General features: G+C 36.8%; 1 protein-coding gene across 1 annotated transcript in view; it reads right to left on the bottom strand.

Annotated features, from left to right (window-relative positions):
* Window positions 1–22,337, bottom strand: part of mrtfba (myocardin related transcription factor Ba) — a 41,365-nt gene extending 19,028 nt beyond the window's left edge. Inside the window, exons 1-3 of the mRNA XM_059324371.1 lie at window positions 22,054–22,337; window positions 12,029–12,116; window positions 6,512–6,735 (exon numbers count right to left, since the gene is read on the bottom strand). Of these exons, the coding sequence (XP_059180354.1) occupies window positions 6,512–6,668 (157 nt within the window). The 5' untranslated portion in view covers window positions 6,669–6,735; window positions 12,029–12,116; window positions 22,054–22,337. The remainder of the gene's footprint in view (window positions 1–6,511; window positions 6,736–12,028; window positions 12,117–22,053) is intronic.

Below are 22,337 nucleotides of genomic sequence, written 5' to 3'. Positions count from 1 at the left end.
GGAGTCAAGATTTAACACATAAACCCTGTGATTGGATCTGCATCGTCTCTTTCTCTTTTCCTAATTTTTGGAAAAAATGCAACACAAAACGTTTTGATGTCTGTGGCTACGTTTACACGAGGACGGTCTGAACAGAAGACGAAAAGTGGCGTCGTGTTTTCACTTTTTATTCCTCGTTTAGACGAGCATTTTCGGGAGGAAATCTGCGTGCATACGGTGACGCAAAAGTGTGTGAATATCTGTATATATCCTGTACATTTAGTGGAAAGACTCCTGTAAGTTTATTAGAGCTGCCAGAGCAGCTTGAAGGTCCGACGCATGGAAATAATCCCACGTTTGTTTATTTTCCTGTACTGGAGCATGTATGTGACGTAAACACATACGTGACGTGAGCAGATCTGAGCAGAGTTTTGCGTCTTGGCAGTGTAGACGGACGCGCTACGGCGGAGCGGATTTAACTTTTCCACTTTGGAAGGTGGTTTCAGATTTTTGCGTCTTTAAGCCCCAAAACGCCGTCACCGTCTAAACGAAAGGAACTTCCGATAAAAAATTTTGACGTTTTTACCCGCGAGCGTCCTCGTGTAAACGGGGCCTTAGCCAGCTGAGTTGGCTACTTGTGAAACAATCCAGTCGTTGATGCCGTCTCTCAACCCAAACTCCATTCTGGGCCTCAAGTTGATAATCAGACTAGAAACAAAGGCAGGCTCACAGAAGAGAGAGTCTTGGCCTGGGTGTCTGTTATTAGTTATCTGGATCTCCAATGTCTACACCAGAACTCCAGAAATATCAGCCTTTTCCCCTCGAGGGTTAATCGCCATCAATCCGATAGCCGATGGCTTCTGAGATTGTGTCTCGCCCACGTCACAGCGCTTTAGTAAATGCTGCACCGCCCTTGTGCAGAAAAAAAGAGCTGAATTGCACGTGCCATGTAAAAACAAGGGAAAACATACTTATTAAAACGATTCGATGGTCGCAGAAACTATTCAATTTCTGTTAAGAATTTAATGACTAATTCAAAATTTGAAAGTTATGACCCATCCTCTATCCCAGCACAGCCTGATGTAATGTCTACACAAGTTCCTTGTAACTACTGGAACAGCCTGTAACAGTCTGAGTCAGCACCGATGAAGGAAAAGGACAATCATAACAACTGGATCTTCAAGCTAAAAAGACAAGCTTATGGCAAAAACGTGAGTTTTTTTAGGTTAAGTGTTATAACGTTAGTGCCCATAAACATAGGTATGTTTCACATAATAAAGCAGGATGTGTTGATTTGCACGACTTAATTACGGACCATGAGCACGGATACTTCTCCATTCAGAGAAGGGATGCGTCAACACTTAGAGGGAAATACCAGCTCTCTTGTTTCAACAGGAAACAGCTGGCCTCACCAACCTCACATCTTTTGTTGTTCTCATCTCTTTAGTGTGACACATAAACTGTGTGCAACTCTCTCTCCAAAGGTAAGACCACCGGTTACATCACCGTGGTGGCTACGCAAAACTGTCACACATCACTATGTTGTAACCTTTTGCACACTGTGCCTGGGAGCACTGCAGTTCCAACAAAAGAAACATTGGTAACACTTTACAATAACCATCATTTATAAACGGTAAACAGATAGTTTATTAATGTTTAATCATCATTTATAAACTGTTTATAGACCATTTAGAATGGTAAATACATAATTTATTAATGTTTAACTAACTTAATCATGTATAAATGGCAAATAGATGTATATTAATTTATAAACATGTCTATTAATGTATATATATATATATATATATATAATTAAGTTTATAGTTACTTTACCATTAACAAACAATTAAATTATAATTAATTGTTTATAAATGGTTTTAGTTGCACCCATTTTAATATTTTTAACTCCATATTAAGTATGTTAATGATTTTGAAATGATTCATATACCTTTAAGAAATTGGTTGAAAACATTTAACGATTAAATATGTAAAGCACTTTGTAAATGGTTAATAATTGGTTTACAAACCATCTATAAACATTATTTAGTTGGTTATTGTAAAGTGTTACCGAAACATTTACAGAAATCATACACAGAAAAAGAAAATCTACCCTGCAGACAGTTTGTGGGGCTTGTTGGGAAGGGGCTAACGTCTCTGAAAGAAATTACCAATACGGACCCAATCACACTTAGTGAATGCTTGGAGAAAGGTATGCAGAGGGGAAATGTTTGCTTAAAGTGATACAGACTTCCAGTCAGTGACATTGTCCTCAATTCCTCCGGGAAACGCTGCTCAGCCTGACAAACACAAGCTGACCTGTGACCTCAGCAGGCTGAGGAGAGAGGTGGGTGACTTGACTGAGCTGTTTGTGCACACTGAAACAGGCACGCACGCAGTCAGCCGGTCAATGGAGGAAACACAGGCGAACATAAAAATGTGTCTGTTTTAACGGCAGTCAAAACATGAAGCGGAAATGATCTGTATTTAAAACTAGTTCAACAAGCCAAAGCCAAAACAAAAACATAAATCAGTGGTATAAAAGGAACCAGAAAATACATGTAGATCCACATGCTGTGTCAATTAAAGGCATAGTTTGACATTTTTGGGAAATACACTTATTTGCTTTCTTGGCAAGAATTAAACTGCAAGATCAACACCTCTTTCGATGAAGATGGAACTAGCAGCCTGTTAGCTAAACGGGCTAGCTTAGAACCAAGGTTATAATAGTTTTGGATTTTTCATTAGTTTCAGTTTTAATTTCGTTGTGAATTTTTGTTTTCAAATTCAGTTAGTTTTAATTAGTTTTTAGAGTGAGTTTGCTAGTTTTAGTTTAGTTTTTATTTTTTGAAAATGCTTAGTTTTAGTTTAGTTTTTATTAGTTTTAGTGTTAGTTTTTGTTTTTTTGCAATGGGTATGTGCCTTCATTTCCTTTGGTTTATCCATCTCAGCCCCAATAAGGTTATTAATTCTTACAGTTCCGGGTGTTTTGTATTTACAAATATATATATATAAGATATGATGTGATAATTAATGGGCTTTAGAGGTGCTGGTTGGTGGGGTTTGCAACCTTTGGACAGAGTCAGGTGAAGCGTTTCATTCTTCAGTTTCCTCTCTTTAAGCTAAGCTAAGTTAAGATAGCTCAAGTTTCAGTTTTAATGGACAGATATACAGTGGTATCATCTTCTCATGTGACTCTCAGCAAAAAAAAGCTCATTAGAAAGCATATTCCCAAAATGTCACGCTATTCTTTTTAAGTAACAAAAAGAAAATGGACACTACTGTCAAAATCATTGTTCTCTATGTTAACAAAATAAATAATCTGACAATATCAAAACATCTGTTGTGCATAGACAACCAGAGATCTCACAGTAGGTCAGACTGTGATGTGTGTGAGATGTTGTGATACAGACTGACACGTTTCTGTGTTATAAAAGAACTTGCAAACACTGGGTGTTAAACGCTGGATAACTGGATTGTTAAAACAGTGAATATGTGTGAAATCACCCATGACTCTGAGCTATTTTTGAACATCTGAGACTGAATTCCAAAAATAAATCAAATACAACTGTACAGTTGACTTCCTGAACAACAGAGAAAGCAGCTACTCAACAAACTATTTCTTTAAAGAGTCTGGCTCTATAAATAGTGAGTGTTGCCTGTAATTAAACTCCAAACTTCTATAAATGCTGTGGATGGAGGTTTGTCCTCCTGATTTGGGAAGAACTTGTGTAAAACTTGTGAGTATCTTTTTTTTTTCTTCTAGCTGTGCAATCCTTTATCTGATTAGGTTTTTACTGTTATCAATAACCGTATTGATTTCACATAATAGTCTCCTTCTTACTGGCCAGACTCTCAATTCCTGTCACAACAAAACTCCCAGTCCTGCCGTCCCAGTCTGCTGACGGAGCAGTCCTCCTCCCTCCCTGCAGACTCTCTGAGCTACAGCCCCCTGAAGCGGTCTTAGACACTCAGACCTGTCATGATGGTAGACAGATTAACACCTGCGTGTTAAAACCAATATAAGAGAGGGGGGCTTTGTGGTTGGCAGAGTGCTGGGGATGGCTCAGAGGGTGGAAAGTATGAGGTGTGTGTTCTCACTGGAAGGGAAATGACAAAAGCCGAGATGATGAGTGGGTGCTACTACTGTTGACATTCCACAAAAATGTTCCATCGCCGAGACGTTTTTTTACTGCACTCTCCTGCAGACAGCAGCAGCAGCCACCGCGCACAAAATCCTGCAGTTATCCGAGACGTGTTCAATCCGCGGCTCTGGCTGAACACCCTGCTTTTGTTGACTGAATGTGACAAATGTGATTTTTTTCTGAGCGTGGAGATCAATATCACAACTCAGAACTGATCTCCCTACACCATCTAAGTCATGATTAGGAACTGGCAGAGGCAGCAGTGGATCTAACCCACTCCTAAAGCCTGATAATGGCGTACCCATCCATCAGTGTCTGAGTCAGTCCCGTGTGGCTGCCAAAACAACACCGACATCGTGAGGGTAATGAGAAGCTAACATGCAGGCTGGCTCGCATGATGGGGATTAGTTTGTTTTTGCGCTGCACAAAAGAAAAAGCTGATGGAAGTTGCACTCGCTTTTATGGCCCATTTTTAATTTAATGGCGGTGTTGGCTTAATAGCTTAAGTTTATGCTGTACTTTGTGCATGCAGGCCATTTATATAGAAAGGGTATTTAAGGCTAAACAGGGCGGGTTTAATTGTCACCATGTTGGAGGAGTTGCAACAAAGGCAAAGGGCATAATGTGGTTTATACATCAGCTGCTAACGGGATAGTCAAGTGGGGTTGTGTGAGGTACTTTACCATAGGCAGTGGTTGCGTTTCCATCTATGAATTTCTATGCACATATTGAAGATTTGCATGATTTGCTTGTCACTAGCACTTATTGATACACTAATAGCTCTTATTGCACTATACCTTGATTGTTTGCTTTTACTCTTCCTGTAAGTCGCTTTGGATAAAAGCGTCTGCTAAATGACTAAATGTAAATGTAAATGCATGAGAAAAGCTTGATGGAAACAACAAAAGTTCATCAAACTTTAGACAGTTTTTACGCTCGACTGAAGTGGATTTTGTGTTTTTTGAAAGATAGTGCAATATGCAATAGACGGGATATGGAAACGCCTTTTTCCGAAAAAGTTCTGACGTAGCGAACATTTAACTCAAATGACTGATCAGCTGTTTCCGATCTACTGGAAAACCCAAAAGAAAAATTCTTTTGAAGAATTTGAAGATATCTCTCCATTTTCTCTCATGGGTCGCCAAAGTTGTCCAATTAGCAACTTCTATTTTGCTTTTTTTCCTCTCGTCCAATCTCGACTTCTTCTACTGTATATTTAGAATATTTTCACTGCTTTACCTTCCGTAAACAGCCCTCTCCGATGGGGAACTAAAGCCATTATATCATCTATGTTCTCTTCAAAGCCACCAGACTCCATTGACAAAAACAGTCATTTTGCATACGGCTGCAGTTTCCCCTTTGGAACATAAACTATACGGTCATAAAAATATTTCTCAGTTGACTTAAATACATTTTGCTGCTTCCCCCTTTCTCAGCAGTACAATTCTTAACTTCTGTGTCAGTACTCCTGTCTGCTTCCTACCTCATACAACCCCACTTCAAAAAAAATCTGAACTATCCCTTTAAGTTCATGAGTTTGACGTATGTGGAATTCATTTTTAGTGACTGCGTTAAGAGAGGCAGTTGTTCATTTTTTACCCACTATAAAAACTGGGTATTCTTACTCACACTCTGTTTTTTTCTGCCTTTTTACAGTGTAATTCAATCAAGATGGTCAGATGGATAGATTGATTATCCTGAGAGAAATTCAGGACCCTGCCAATTGACATCTCTTTAGTTTTTGGCAGAAGGAAAAGAAAACGCGTATCTTCTTGTCCCTCTTTCACCATAGTCAGTGGCGGTTCTAGACCAGTTTTACTGAGGGGGCCAAGCAGGGGCCAGTGTTTGATCAGAGGGGCCCATTAAAAAACGGCAAACATTATATTTAAGCATCCAAAACCTTTATTTCAGCTCATTTAAAAATCTCATTTCAGTATATTTGGAAGATACAAATACTCTGATTGAAACAATGAGACTTACCAATAATTATTATTTTTGCGCGACAATGACATTTCTCATTTTTGTGCACAATTACTTTTTTTTATTTTGAAAGTGTAGTATAGTGAGAATTATCTTTTTTTATATATACACAAGCTTTAATTGCACAATTAAACTATTATACAATGTACGCATTCTGGGTTCCTTTTGTGCACAATGAGATATTGTTTGCACAAAAAAAAAGGTGAGAATTGTTCCGTAGTTCATCGTTATAAATTGATCATTTTATTATTAATTTGACACAGGGGCCACAGCAGGGGCCAAGGGCTTCTTCACAGGGGCAGTGGCCCCTGGAGGCCCCTGTGTAGAACCGCCACTGACCATAGTGACTGCCTTAATGTATCTTCTCCCCCACCATGCCATGATAAGCCTATACAGCAGCACGTCCTCACCGTTTTTGCGTTCGTTGAGCGGAGGCAGCGGCTGCAGCGACAGCTCCTCCATCTCGTGGGTCACCGCCTCGCTCTGGGGACTGGGCAGCAGCAGGCTCGACATCTCGCAATCCCCCTCTGCTCCCAGCTGCCCGTGAGACGTCTGGAGCTCCATCATGCCTCAGAGGGGAGGCAAGCAACAGGGGGTCTGGGTCTCCGCCCCTTTGGTTGTGTCTGGCTGCTACCTGTGTGCATGCAGGAAACAAGAAGAGAAAGTGTATATTATATTATATTATATGTTGTTTATTTATTATTTTATATTTTTATATATTTATGTATGTGGGTATATATATAATTATTATTATTTTTTACTATTTTTTTGTTATTATTATTATAATTTTTTTATTTTTTATTTATTTAATTAGTTATTTTATTTATTCTTGTTTATTTGTTTTCTCTCGTTAGCGCTTCTTGCCTATTTATTTTCCTTGTGTGATACATATAAATGAGCCATGTTATATATTTTTATACATATGTCGTAGCATCTGCCCCTCATCCACACACACACACACACACACACACACACACACACCAGAGAAAGTGTGAGGAGTTGAGAGCTAAAATGACTAACTGCGTTGCTCCTCTGAGCTGACAACTCAACAGGAGGAATACATCACTTAAGGATATTTTGTGGGCTCCTCATGAACATCAGTAATTCAGAATAATAACCATCATCCTGTTGGTATGACTACTTCACCCAACTGGTGAAATTGCTAAGGGTGGCATTTCATTTGAGCCATCTGGAAGAGCTCAGTCGCAGCCCAAATTATTCATTAAACGAGCTGGGTTGGCTATTATACTGAATAATGGCTTCAGACCGCTGCTCGTGAGAAACAACGCCAGTTTGTGCATGAATGTTCTCTCTGTTCAGACAGGCTTCATAATCTGGAATATGACGTCGCTGTGGCGGTTTCAAACGGGGGGAACGGAAACATTTCGGGGAGCAAAACAAACAGTTTAGTATCCATGGCTTCCCAACGGCCGTTTAACCAGCAGATGACAGACTCGGTCTGAACATGCATGCTATTTATCGCTCTTCAGCAGCACCCACATGTAGCCGTTCCAGGACGTAAGCGCTCTTTACTAACCACCCCGAGGTGTTGCTTTTGGCCGGGGAGGTCGTTGTTCCTATGGCTGCTTTCATTTCTCCCTGTAGGTCCTGAAAGTGCCAAAGGCTTTAGACGACCCGGAGAGACTGTGGGACTTAACTGGACTCGGGGCTCATTTGGTTTCAACACTTGAATGTTGATGTGTCCAAACACAACAAATCCTAAAGCCCGTCTTTCATCATCTCTATTCCTGCTTTTAAAGATTGTATCATATAAAAGATGTACACTACTGGTCAAAAGTTTTAGAACACACCAACTTTTCCAGAATTTAATTGAAAATGATGCAGTTTAATGTCTCAGTGTACTCTGAAATTAATGCACATTTGCAACATTTAAAGTTCTTTATTGAGCATGATAGTGTTTTGAAAGTAAAAAAAAAGATTCAAAATCACATTTTATGTTGGACTAAAGGACTAAATAAAGACACAAAATGACCAAAAAAAGACACAAAATGACCAAAAAAAGACACAAAATGACTAAAAAAAGACACAAAATGACTAAAAAAAGACACAAAAAGACACAAAATGACTTACAAAGACATGAAAAGAATTTAAAAATTGACAAAATAGCCCAAGACTCCATAGAGTTAAGTTGTTAACCCATTTCTTGTTCCCTGAAAAAAGGGCTACTTGTATAATTCTGAAATGTACATTATCTATCAGTTTTGGTTAACCTTACCTTTTTTTATTTACCTCTGGCAGTTCACCACTTACCTTTGTACCCTTTCAAGCTGTTCATTTGACTTGAACTGCTTGAATTTCAATAAAAAACTGGAAAAATTGGGGTGTTCTAAAACTTTTGACCGGTAGTGTATATCAAAGCATCTTCACACACACACTGTATTTCTGCTGTTTTGACGTGAAGCCCTTTTTTATTTCTGCCTTGTGGATTTTCCCTGACTAATTATCACGGCAGTTTACACTAAACATAGTCTTCCTCAATGAAAAGTTTATAATAATCCTGTGGTAAGCAGTGAGAACAATTGAGAGAAGACTGAAATGAGCTGCTGATTACGTGCTACATTCCTTTCAGTATATAAAAAAAAAAAAAATCACACAGCAAATGTTTTTATTTTATTTTTCCATCTTCATTTTTAACAATCAAAACAAACAATGATTAATCGTGAATTATTTTAGAAAACTAAAAGGCCGACTCCCAAAAAGTTTGGCAAAATGTAAATAAATATTAAATGCTTCAAATTATGTTTCTGTTTGAACATAAAACACATTTTCTTTGTTTAGTTTGCAATTGAATAAATGCTAGACTGGGTTAGCAAATTATCATTTTTATAATTAATTTACATTTTAGACAAAGCCCCAATTTTTGGGGAATTGGGGTCCAAATTCATACATTTTTTAAATTAATTAAAAACACACCACACAAAATAAAACCTCTCCTATCTCCCTCTCCCCTATCAAAATTCAAATTTCAAGGTACCTAAACCAAACATTTTCATTATCTCAAAGCCTTTATCATCACATATAAATGTTACCATAAATATAAGTTTTAAAAAATAACGCTCTATAAATAATGGTCTTTTATACACACCAGTGAATGAATATTGTTACTTTGTTTATTTCACCTGCAGTTCATATAATATAGAACTTTGTGTGTTTTGAGCTTGAATATTTAATGCTTTCTAAGAAAACAGCTATGAGTGACAAGTGAACACAAGAAAATAATTATTCGAAATAGTTTATTGAGTAGATTTTTGGCTTACTTGTAGTGTAGATGAAACACAAAATTATGTTGAAAATCAAGCATTTTTCAAGAAGTTTATTCAAATTCAAGCATATTTTTTACCTTGAAAAAATTACTGTTAAAATAAAGCTTTTTCCAAACGTTCAAAACCTTATAAAAACCTTGTGTTTATGGGTTGTGATTATTTCACACTCCAACAGTTTTGGATGTGACGCCTCAGTCTTACTCCGTACTAAGGCTGGGCGATATGGCCCTAAAATAATATCACAATATTTCAGACAATTTTTGCGATAACGATTATTCTTCACGATATTACGAAATACTTAAAAAGATATAGAAAATATGTTTTTTTTTAGTCTGTATAAATAAATACAAATCTAAAATGTAGTTCGAAGTGCAAATCTCAACAGTTGCCAAATACAAAAAAATTGACTTTTGACTCTTGAGTATGAGCAAATGATAAAAATAACCATTTAGGGGTTCCGGGGGCATATTTTAATGACATTTGTAAAGGAGAATAAAGGTTCTTGTATGTTTTATTTAAGGCATTTTATTTTGACAGTCTTCCTGTAAGTTCTGTGGTGGATTCTGATAACACACCGTGCTCTTATTTTGAAAGCTGCATGTGTTTAGCGACAGAGGGTTAGTAGCTTTTTGTGATTAAAACAACTTTAATTGTTAGCCTTACGCCACGACATCAAGAAGTAGGAATGTTGCCAATATCATGATATGCATTTTTTTAACCATTAAAAAAAATATACCGATATTATTGTGAACGATACGATAAGGCACACCCCTACTCCGTACTATCCATTATCTGCCGTTTCTGTGACATTTTGCATTTAACCCCACCGATCACACATCAAGTAATAACATGGGAGTCAAATCCAGTTCACTTGGCATTTACTGGCACTCTGAATTGATGCATGTTGAATCTGGCTACCGCTGTAAAATGATCGCACTCTCTAAAACTTGGCTTCTGACCCGCAGCCACTTTCTGGCCCCTTAATGATGATGAAGTGCCACTAAAACATTTACAGACGTTACTCAGGCCTTGATGTTCAACCTCTGTGGTTTCCTATGACAGAACTCCAGGAACGGCATCGTTAGTGACCTAACAACTCTCTGTAGCATGTAAGCACTTCCTATAGATGACTATCAAACTGTGCATCCTGTGCTGTGAGGACTTTTGCATTGAATTATCTGGGCCAATTTAAAGCTGTCAGAAAAGGGACTCTACAGGCACCGACTCTGGTCAAGTGACAGTTGTGTGTCTGGAGCAAGGTTATAATAGTTATGGATTTTTTATTAGTGTTAGTTTTAATTTCGTTGTCAATTTTTGTTTTCAAATTCAGTTAGTTTTAATTAGTTTTTAGAGTGAGTTTGCTAGTTTTGATTAGTTTTATTTTTCGAAAAATGTAAAATAGTTTTTTGTAATGGGGTATTTGTTGGGTGTCAGATTCAATAAAGTCACAATAAATGTTCCTTTATTTCCTTTGTCTGATCCATCTCAGCCCTAATAAGTAATAATAAAATAAAACCAGCCTAATAAAACCAGATAGATGAAACAGATTTCATATCAACCAAAAAGGTTTATGTATGAAAAAAGTTGACACAGACGAAAAACGAAAGACATTTTCACAATAATTTTAGTAAATTACAATAGTTTTCGTTAACTATAATAACCTTGGTCTGGAGTTGTCTTCCAGTGGGAGTATGAGGTCATTAAGCAATACTGCAGGTACTCGATTTCACTCTTTACTGCAGAATCATCTGTCTTCCCTTCAGTTTTTGAGTTGGAACACGAACCGCGACGGAAAGATAAATAGCACTTAATTCCCTTTTTAAGTATCTGGCCCCCTTCATGTAGAACTAATATCTTTGCTAAATGAGGTAGGTTTATGTGCTCCACATTTAGATTGGGCTCATAACTCACCAGCTTTGGTGTTTTATTTGATAGGATGAACTGACGCAAGCTGTAGTCACATTGACGGACCTCGAAAAAGATGTTTGATATTTTGGATTTCACAAAGAAGCACAGAAATACATTAAAAGAGTAATAATGTCAGGTTTGGTGGAAACACCTGGGGATGACCCATGAGTAGCCCTCTGCAGCCCATTTTGGAAAAATGTTTGTCTGGTGTTGACTGACCACTTTCTAATTTACGTGTTTATACATTTATATGCAGTGTATGGTTGGTTTGGTATTTATTCTCCCCTTTTGTATTTATTATTTCTATTATGTATTATTTATTTTAATTTACTTATGTATTATCGTGTCGTTTTTTTTTTGTTTTTTTTAAATTTAATTTAATTTAATTTAATTTTTTTTATTGAGTATTTAAGTTTCCTTCTTTTGTTTGTGATTTATATTTACTATTTGTGTTTTACATGGTTTGGGGCATATGTTCGGAGTCCCAGTAGTTATAACTTATATGTATGTGTTATGTCTGAAAATAAATAAAGATAGTGTTGAAAAAAAAAAAAAGAGTAATAATAAAAAAATGAATACAAATATAAAGTGCAAACCAGACCTGTGCGTTGGTGAGACGCCCAACTATTTAAGAGGTGAACTAAAGGCTTGGTTGGTAGTTTAGTTAGATCACAGTTTTAGTCTACCAACGGTTTATGAATCAGTAATAATTATATTTTTTCAATGCCTGCCTACCTGTAGTGGCAGAAGGCAGTAACGGAGAGAGGAAGGAGACGTCCGGAGTAGTTGCTGTCAAGAGTCACACTAAGCCATGGAGTCAAACCTGGTGGGAGAGAGGAAGAAGCAACATAATTATCACAAATGCAACAAAAAAAAGATTTTCTAGCAGGATTTTTACCTCTATCCTGTTCAGCCTAGGGGTGTGCCATATCGTATCGTTCACGATAATATCAGTATATTTTTTTTATGGTTAAAAAAAATGCATATCATGATATTGGCAACGTTCCTACTTCTTGATGTAGTGGCGTAAAGTTGAGTGTCTGTCACCAGTCAGTCAAGCTTTCAAAATAAGAGCACAGTGTGTTAAGACAATCCACCACAGAATTTACAAGAAGACTGTCAAAATAAGATGCCTTAAATAAAACATACAAGAACCTTTATTCTCATTTACAAAATTTTATTAAAATATGCCCCCTGGAACCCCTAAATGGTTATTTTTATTATAAATATAAAATTATATTATTATTAAGAGTCAAGAGTATTTTTTGTGTTTGGCAACTGTTAAGATTTGCACTTCAAACTACATTTTAGATTTTTATTTATTTATACAGACTAAAAAAAATCTTTTTAAGTATTTCCTAATAAGTATTTCCTAATATTGTCTAGAATATCGTTATTGCAAAAACAGCCTGCAATATCGTGATATTCTTTTAGGGGCATATCGCCCACCCCTAGTTCAGCCAGTGGAGTTCTGTTTTAAATGTTCAGTACTGTCATGTCTTTCACATTTATTTTTTTCTTCCTAAAGTTTCTGTAGGTAGAAGGATTTACAGCTGGTGCTAGAAGAATGATATCATCATTAAAGTATTTCTTTTATTGAAAAATAAGGCTACTTTGCCCACAAAGCATGGTAAACGAGGTAAATTAACAATAAAATGTCTAAAGAAAAAAACCCTGAAACACTAATTATATAATATAAAGCAAGATTAAAAAACAATCCCAAAAAAACACGACAGAAGGAACACATTTTAAATGGTAAAAAAGGGAGAACAACTACAAGAAACCAATGTGATATTACACTACACATTATGATTAAAATCCATTAAGAAGTAATGAAATAAAAATGCATATACACCCAGTGCCGAGCCACGCACTGATGTTGCTTAATTAGGCGTGTGCAGCTCAGTGGGGAATAAAACAGATGATAAGTACCACTTAAAGATGCCTGAATGAAACTAGCCGACACTCAAGGCTGCATCCAGGTCTGAGAATTAATCTTCACAGGTTGCTAGGAAAACCTGCAGCGGTCTCTATGACAATGGGAGTGGATCCTCCATGCAGAGACAATGCAAACTATATATGGGTGGTTGACGTGACGCTCAATTTTTGTGTTCCCAGTGAAAAATATTACTAAAATTTGATAATATTTCATTAAAATTAATGTTTTAATATGCAGTTCATTCTTCTACATCTAATCCATCTGCAAACAATGAGTATCGTTCTTCAACTATGCAAATATTCTGTTTTGAACATGACATTTGTCCACCGGTGCAACTGTCCTAGGTAGCATTACTTATCTTAAAACAACTGTAATTTAATGAAAAATTAATCTAAATACATTAAAATACTTGAATGCATGTCATACGAGTGTTTACTTAATGAATCTAGAGGATATAAGTGTTAAGGTCCCTATGTAGAGTTATTATGACACACTACATTTGTCCGCAAAACTGGTGTCCTCCTGGAGCAACGCCATTATGTAGATATAAAACAGGCATTAATGTGACCACCCCATTACTGAGAGGGGTCCTTCCAGAATCAGGAAGGACAGAAGACGTCTCTGGAGCAGGTGGACTGCACACAAGATCACTTCTGTCTCAAATATTTTCATAATATTACTATTTCCGTGCAGTGTTGGAACTGGTCGTCTTAAGGTAGTCCTTTGGAAGTATTGATCTACATTTTTTTTATCAATTTACAGTGATTGATCATTGAAAATAATGTAAATTGATAAAAATATTCATAACTAATATGCCTTGGGCTTATCTATCTTATCTGTCCAACATTCTCTGAATTAAATAATGACATTCTTTATTTTGTTGCACCGGTGGACACATTTTAGGACTACCACACCAAAAGTTAATAATATGCTAAATATATGAAGAATTAGAAATGGACACATTCAGTTTTGAATTATTCACATATAAGGGGATATAATTGTACGTAATTTGACATATATATTTGAATTATTCTTTTTTTCACTTTGAATTTGAGTTCACGTCAACCACCCATATATATATATATATATATATATAATACTGATGACCAGAGAGCTGTAATGTAACATCACTCTGCAGTCTGAGAGAGAGACTCTTAGAATAAAAATCAATCAACTGCACTACAGAGGCTTTCAGGACTCTTGTGGACGTGTGCTTAATGTAACTACATTAGGATTTAATTCACTTTACTGACACTCAGGGACAATAAGGCTCTTGTACTACATATCTGGTATTTGCCAGCTATGTTAATTTATGTAGACTTAACGCAGCACAATTAATTGAATTTTTTTTATCAAAATTGCAATATGGATTAGTGCAATATTCATTTGCAGCAAGCAAAATATTTGTTGAAGGGAAAATATCATTCTGAATTAAGTATTATGGTGCAGCAAGTTGTCTCTAACTACGAAGATCCTCGCAAAAAAAACTGTAATTAATTTTAGCTTTCTTTTTGGCTATGATTTGTTTTTGGCTAACATTTCCACTTGGAATAATGATAAAATGCAGTATTTATAGTCTGGCATTGCCACACTAATGTACAAATGAGTTTTAGTCTGGAAACTCTCAACTCATTTTTGATTTCCAAGAGGCGATACTGACAAACGCAAAAAAAACAAGGCGGCCCAGTGACAACCTTTCTCGAATTACAGCTAAAGAGTGACTAAAATGTGTTTCAAAAAACAGGCAACACAGCAACCGAATCTTGATTCATATTGATATTGATATCAGTGCTGCCTAATTTGACAGTTTCATGAGTTCTGTGATGTCAGTCATCTTATCAAACCAGCCCTTAATATATTAAAAAAAAAACGGTTATGGTGGAGGCCTCACTGGGTGGAAATCTGTCTGAACGGGAGAGCGACCAGACGCATCAGCCAGAGCAAATAAAACATGAGCTCGGCAGATTCAACTGGTTTCCAGGCTAAGTATGTTCACCAGTAATACAAATCTTGAGGGGCTGAATGTTGACTCCTTGCAGCTAGAAAAAAAAAAAAAAAATTAATTAAAAAAAATAAAATAAATAAAGAATTGCATATTAGGGGCGTCCCGGTGGCTCACACTGGTAGATCGCTTACCACTAAGGCTTACCCAGCGGACCCGGGTTCGAATCCGGCCTGAGCTCCCTTTGCCGCATGTCTTCCCCTCTATCACCCCCTTTCACTCTATCACTTTCAATAAAGCATAAAAATGCCAAAAAAATAATCTTAAAAAAAAAAAAAAAAGAATTGCATATTATCATCAACATATTATCATAAAAAGCATGTAAAAAAGGACAAATAAAAAGCAACATCAGTCACAGTATTTCTTCGTTGGTAAATTGATTTAAACTGGAGAAAGTCAAAGTAAGGAGAGAGACAGGATGTTAGGGCAGGATTCCAGCAGTCACAGCACACATGCTGTGTGTTAATGTGTTGGGGGACACGAGGGTGGGCGACCGAGTGAGAGTGCGAGAGAGAAAGGAGGCTATGAAAGGAACAAACAACTGTCACGGCTGACGGGGCGTTGTGGGATAAACATCGGAGCTGCCCCAGCAGAATCAAAGAGCAGATCCAGATGGCAGGCGCTGCGTGTTGCTCTGCCCTCGACTGCTCTTTTAATGGCACGGGGCAACAAGTACCATGTGTTTCATCAAAGGGTAATGCAAACACACAGTGCACACACACAGTGCACACACACACTGCTAGAGTGAGAGGTGGGCTTCACAGCAGAGGGTGCAGAGGTTCGGGTAGGTCAGCAAAGCACAATATTATTCTGCTGCCAGGCAGTGCGGTCTTTTCCTGCCACTGGGTGTGTTTGCGTCAATCATCACCATTGTGGTGCGCAACCACAATTAATATTTACAAGAGTACATATCCGTTCCCTGTCAGCCTGCTTTCTTGCTAAACGTGTTGCCAACAACCTGTGATCTAGTCTGCTATAAATAAAATATACAGTACAGGCCAAAAGTTTGGACACACCTTCTCATTCAATGCGTTTTTCTTTATTTTCATGACTATTTACATTGTAGATTCTCACTGAAGGCATCAAAACTATGAATGAACACATATGGAATTATGTACTTAACAAAAAAGTGTGAAATAACTGAAAACATGTCTTGTATTTTAGATTCCTCAAAGTAACCACCCTTTGCTTACTAGAATATAAGACATGTTTTCAGTTATTTCACACTTTTTTGTTAAGTACATAATTCCACATGTGTTCATTAATAGTTTTGCTGAATCTACAATGTAAATAGTCATGAAAATAAAGGAAACGCATTGAATGAGAAGGTGTGTCCAAACTTTTGGCCTGTACTGTATCAATACATTTTTAAATGTGATATGGAATTAGACCATATCGCATATATCGTTCAAATTTTCTTTTCTTTCTTTATATATAAATAATGCTCTTACTAGGGTTTGTCATATTTATTTCTTCTGTAATGTTCATTATTCTTTTCTCATATAAATATATTTATTTTATTTTAGACTAGATTTTTGTATTTAAATATTTTTATGAAGCTTTGATTTAAAAAAAAAAGGTACTCCTGTTGTTATACAGTATTTATGTTCACTTAAATAAACAATTTCAATAAAACTACTTGTGACATGTCATATTTGACTCTGACTGAACATTTGCTCTCACTTTGTGATAAAAAATATCGGGACATATCTCAAATATCGATATTCAGCCTAAATATATTGGGATATGACTTTTGGTCCACATCCCTCAGCCCTAGTATGAGGTAGACAATGATTGTCAGAGGCAACTTAAGTTAATAAGTACTTGTACAGCTAGTAAAAAGGAAAGCGTTTGTGCCAGGCGCTTGGAGTATCGGTCATATACTGGTTAGATTTGGAAAGTCACAAAGACTGAACTCTACAGTCTGAAAGGGCCTGAGGGTGCGGTTAGACATGCAACCAAAAGACCCAACACACTGAAACAATGGCATCTTTATACACCTGCACTCTTACTGGAAGAGTTACAAGCACATTTTCATTAGCAAACTTCTAAATTACATATTTTTGGACTCTAATGCCATTTTTCCACTGCTTGGTACAACTAAAATCGCTGTTTTTTTGGTTTTTCCATTAGAAAAAGTTGTGGATAGTAGGGGTGTGCCATATCGTATCGTTCACGATAATATCGGTATATTTTTTTTATGGTTAAAAAACATGCATATCATGATATTGGCAACATTCCTATTTCTTGATGTAGTGGTTAAAGTTGTTTTAATCACAAAAAGCTACTTACTCCCTGTTGCTAAACACATGCAGCTTTCAAAACAAGAGCACATGGATGTGTTAGCAGAATCCACCACAGAATTTACAAGAAGACTGTCAAAATAAGATGCCTTAAATAAAACATAAAAGAAACTTTATTCTCCTTTAAAAAATTCATTCAAATATAAAATATTTTATTATTTGATCATACTCGAGTCAAGAGTTAAAAAAATTGCATTTGGCAACTGTTGAGATTTGCACTTCAAACTACGTTTTAGATTTTTAATTATTTATACAGACAAAAAAAAAAATCATATTTTCTATATCTTTTTAAGTATTTCCTAATATCGTCAAGAATATCGTTATCACAAAAATAGCCTGCAATATCGTGATATTCTTTTAGGGCCATATCGCCCAGCCCTAGTGGATAGTAAGTTTTTTTATTTTTTATTACCACCTAGGTTGAGCTTCCAATCGAGCTGAGCCGATACTGAATGGAGTTAAATTGTTGCTAGTGTGACACAAGACAAACCTGTGATCTTTAAATAACCGAGCTACCATCAATAACAACATTCCTCTGTTTGGTTGCCAATGAAAGGATTCAACAAGTGTAGCATTAAAGATGATGTCATGGCAGTTTCTCACGCCAACGCGATTTCGGTCAGCTGAGAGTGCTGCAGGAACTATCGGCACAGGGGGAAAAAAATGGAGAAAAGTAACAAAAACTTTTTCAGGTTTCACCTGTGATTTGTTATCTGCGTCACTGGAAGACCAAAGATCGACTACGTAAACATTAGAGTCGACATTACAGCAGTGTGATGACAGTATCTGGGTGTGTATGCCGCCTGAGGCTGTTCTTCACTCTCACAACCATATAAAGGCTTGAACATATGCAGTGCAGGTGAGAGGCTTTTACGACCTTCTCCTGCCAGTATCTTCCTGATTGTTTTAAGGCTGGCAGATTTGAATAAAAAACAAGCTCTTACGTGGGTGTGTTTTTAGGACGTGACACGATATTCAAAGTCTAACTACAATCTTCAAAAGAATCAGTGAATCAATAATTTAGGAGCCAGTCAACAGAATAGGAACTATTACAGCCACATTGCTATGTATCCACAACAGAAACAAACAGAGATAGCCGTATCCCAGTCTCTGCATACTGACAAGAAGAGGTCAAGGGTCAGCTTTACTACAAATAGGCCTGGCTGTGAAACCTCACTTCACATTATGAAACACACACACACACACACACACACACACACACAGAGTGACAGCATGAGATAACTGAAAACTGCAGCCTAAGTCTAAGAGCTAATAAACAGTCAAGGAGGTATGGTTTTTGTTAACCGACATCAACATACCACTGCCAATTGTCTATGAAAAGAACATGCTGTGATGAAAAAGTGACACAGCACAGTTGTAAAAAAAAACAAACAACAAGCCTAGCATCTCAAACCTTTGTCTAGAAACTAGATATCATAAGTCCTGGATGACTACGAATCAAGACCCGCTGATTAAAATCTTAAAAAAATGATTAAAAAAATAGGAAAGGAATGCTGAGAAAAACAGCACATATAAGTCATCTGTTCTTGAATTATGTGAGAGATGATAAACAAGTTTTGGAGCATACACATAGACAACACAGACACACACACACACAAGCACGCAGCATGAGAACCACTTCATGCCAACGGTTTGAGTCGGCAGTTTTCTCGCCCTAAATAGACCACGTCTGGTTCCAACAAAAATGTCTTCTTTTATCCAAAGATAAGACAGAAATGATGTCATCACTGTGGCTCATTCACTAGAGTTACTGTTCCTGCTCTGTTCCCACAGACACACACGTGTGGTGTCGTTTCCTTCCTGGCGGCCCCTGTGGACTTTGTGAAAAAGAACGTCTAAAAAACAGTACAAAAGGATCAATGGCTGGGAGCCAAACACCATGGGACTGTCTCACGTAAGAGAAGAAGGGCCATTACAGCAGCTGCATGACCAAACTTCAACAGCGAGCATTCAATGAAGTATTAAGTGGGATGGTTATGTAAAGGTGGTTCTGAGAAATGTGAATGAACTGCCCCAGATAACACGCTTTTCTGTGGGTAGATGATAAACTCCTTCAGCTCAGTGGAGTCTGGGTGCCACAATCACTGTATTATAAAATTCTAAAATTAGCAAAAAAAAAAAAATCAGGTAGTATAAAGTGCAAGCACGTCTGCCTACATTGTGATATTTGGTTTCATTTTTTATTTAATTCAACACAAGGGGAGACATGGAAACCCTAGTCTGAGCAGACAGTGATCCTGCAAACTAATACTGCACTGGGGGGTTGGAATAAGCAAAACACACAGGGATATACAGCTTACAGCCTTGGGATAATTACTTTCCAATCCAACCGTAGTGTTTAAGTTAACGCTAATAATTCACACTTATCGGATTTTGACTGGATAGGGCCTCCTCTGAAGCCACCACATCCTGCCCGTCTGCATGACTCACACAGACCTGTTTGGATTTGCTGCAGCACTACCTCACTTTCCTCGCTTCAATCGATCGGAAGGCAATAAGATAACATCATCGGGCGCTCATTACACAGCGAGTGTGGTCAGGGCCAGATTAACACTTTGCTGTACCCTGGGCAACAAAATCAAGGGCCCTATCATCATGACCCCAGAATCACCATAATCTGGCAAAATACAGAATAAATTACAGTAATATTCAGTTAATATACTCAATACATCAATAACTAACTGTCATCAAGTGCATTTTCATGTACAGATGTGCAAACGCTCATCATAGAACTACAAATGCACCACTATGTCCTCTTGTCAAGCCACTCACTCACATATGATGTTATGAAAACAAAACACATCAGCATAATCTGGCAAAATTGACCCACTACACAGATAAGAATAATAATAATAATAATAAGACACAATTTAATTGTTCATGAACCATCACCTCTACAGTCATAGAACAAATGATTAGACCACCTTGTTTTCTTCCATTTCTTGTTCATTTTAATGCCTGGTACACAACTAAAGGTCCATTTGTTTGGACAAATGTAATAATAACAACAGAAATATCTTATAAAAGTTAAATTAAAGAGCTGATATCTAGACATTTCCCATGTTTTTATTGATTATAATCAAAATCATTATCAATAAAACCATGTTAAATGTCCAGATATCAGCTCTTAAATTAAACTCTTATCAGCTATTTTTGTTGTTATCATTATATTTGTCCAAACAAATGTACCTTTAGTTGTACCAGGCATTAAAATGAACAAGAAAGCAAGGAGAAAACAAGGGTGGTCTAATAATTTGTTTCGATGACTGTATGCGTTTATTAAATATGTGACGAATCTGCTAAATGAGGCAGAAAACAGCTGCACACACCAGCACGGGCACCAGTTAGTTCGGAAACCAGTAAGAACACAACACCGGCCTTGAGTGTGGTTAGTATTAGTATTAGTTGAGTAACAGGGCAGTGAGCCATGCCTCAGCACACAGAGAGCATCCTGGCCCGGTGTTGTGCCGTATTAAGCACCCCTGCCGTGAAAAGCACCCCCTCAGATCTCTTAATATAACACAGATCTCTTATTCACGAGTAAATGTTAAAAAGGACTAAATGCTCATGTTTAATTTACTACAAATGACAACGTACACACAATGACAAAAATTATATTCTCATTCCATGTCACGTTCTGTTTAGCGTCCAGTTTTGTGTGTATAGTCATATATAGATGACATATGACTATGACATATAGTCATAGTCATACTTTCCCACAATCACAGTCACAGATAACAAAAATCGGGTAAATGGTTATTGATTAATTAATAGCCTGCTTACTGTGTTGTCTTCCATAATATTTGTAAATATATATAATATAAAATCCTAAGTATGTGTTTGTGTGAGTGTATATATATATATATATGTATATTGAAGTGTCAGTGTGTTGTTGTTTTTTCTTGGTCTACTTATCATTGAATATAAACTCCTAAGTATGTGTTTGTGTGAGTGTATATATATATATATATATATATATATATATATATATGTATATTGAAGTGTCAGTGTGTTGTTTTTTTTCTTGGTCTACTTATCATTGAATATAAACTCCTAGGTATGTGTTTGTGTGAGTGTATATATATATATATATATATATATATATATATATATATATATATATATGTATATTGAAGTGTCAGTGTGTTGTTGTTTTTTCTTGGTCTACTTATCATTGAATATAAACTCCTAAGTATGTGTTTGTGTGAGTGTATATATATATATATATATATATATATATATATATATATATATATATATATATATTGAAGTGTCAGTGTGTTGTTTTTTTTCTTGGTCTACTTATCATTGAATATAAACTCCTAAGTATGTGTTTATGTGAGTGTGTGTGTGTGTGTGTGTATATATATATATATATATATATATATATATATATATACGAGGGGGTGCATTTCACGGCAGGGGTGCTTAATACGGCACAACACCGGGACTAAACGGCACAAATAAACATGTGGTGCATAAACACAATACTCACCAATAATGCCTTGACAAGTAGCTAGTTGTAACAGCAGAAATACACATCCGTATATACGCATCACTGGCTGACATGGCTCCACCACAGCTCCAGTAATCGCAGTGTTGGAGGAGGTGGGTGTGGGCTAAGCTAACGCTGGCTAGCTACTTTAAATCTGACAGGTGAGTGAGTTGCAGACAGCGCCGATCAGAAATGACCATATAAAGCGCTTCCGCCGCCATCATTTCTAGCACGAAAACATATCTTACGGCTAGTTACAGTCAAACCTCCCGTTGCCCATGCTT

This window comes from Centropristis striata, chromosome 21 (assembly GCF_030273125.1).
Source record: "Centropristis striata isolate RG_2023a ecotype Rhode Island chromosome 21, C.striata_1.0, whole genome shotgun sequence".
NCBI classification, from domain to species: Eukaryota; Metazoa; Chordata; class Actinopteri; order Perciformes; family Serranidae; genus Centropristis; species Centropristis striata.
This window is presented reverse-complemented; position numbering and strand designations above follow the sequence as displayed.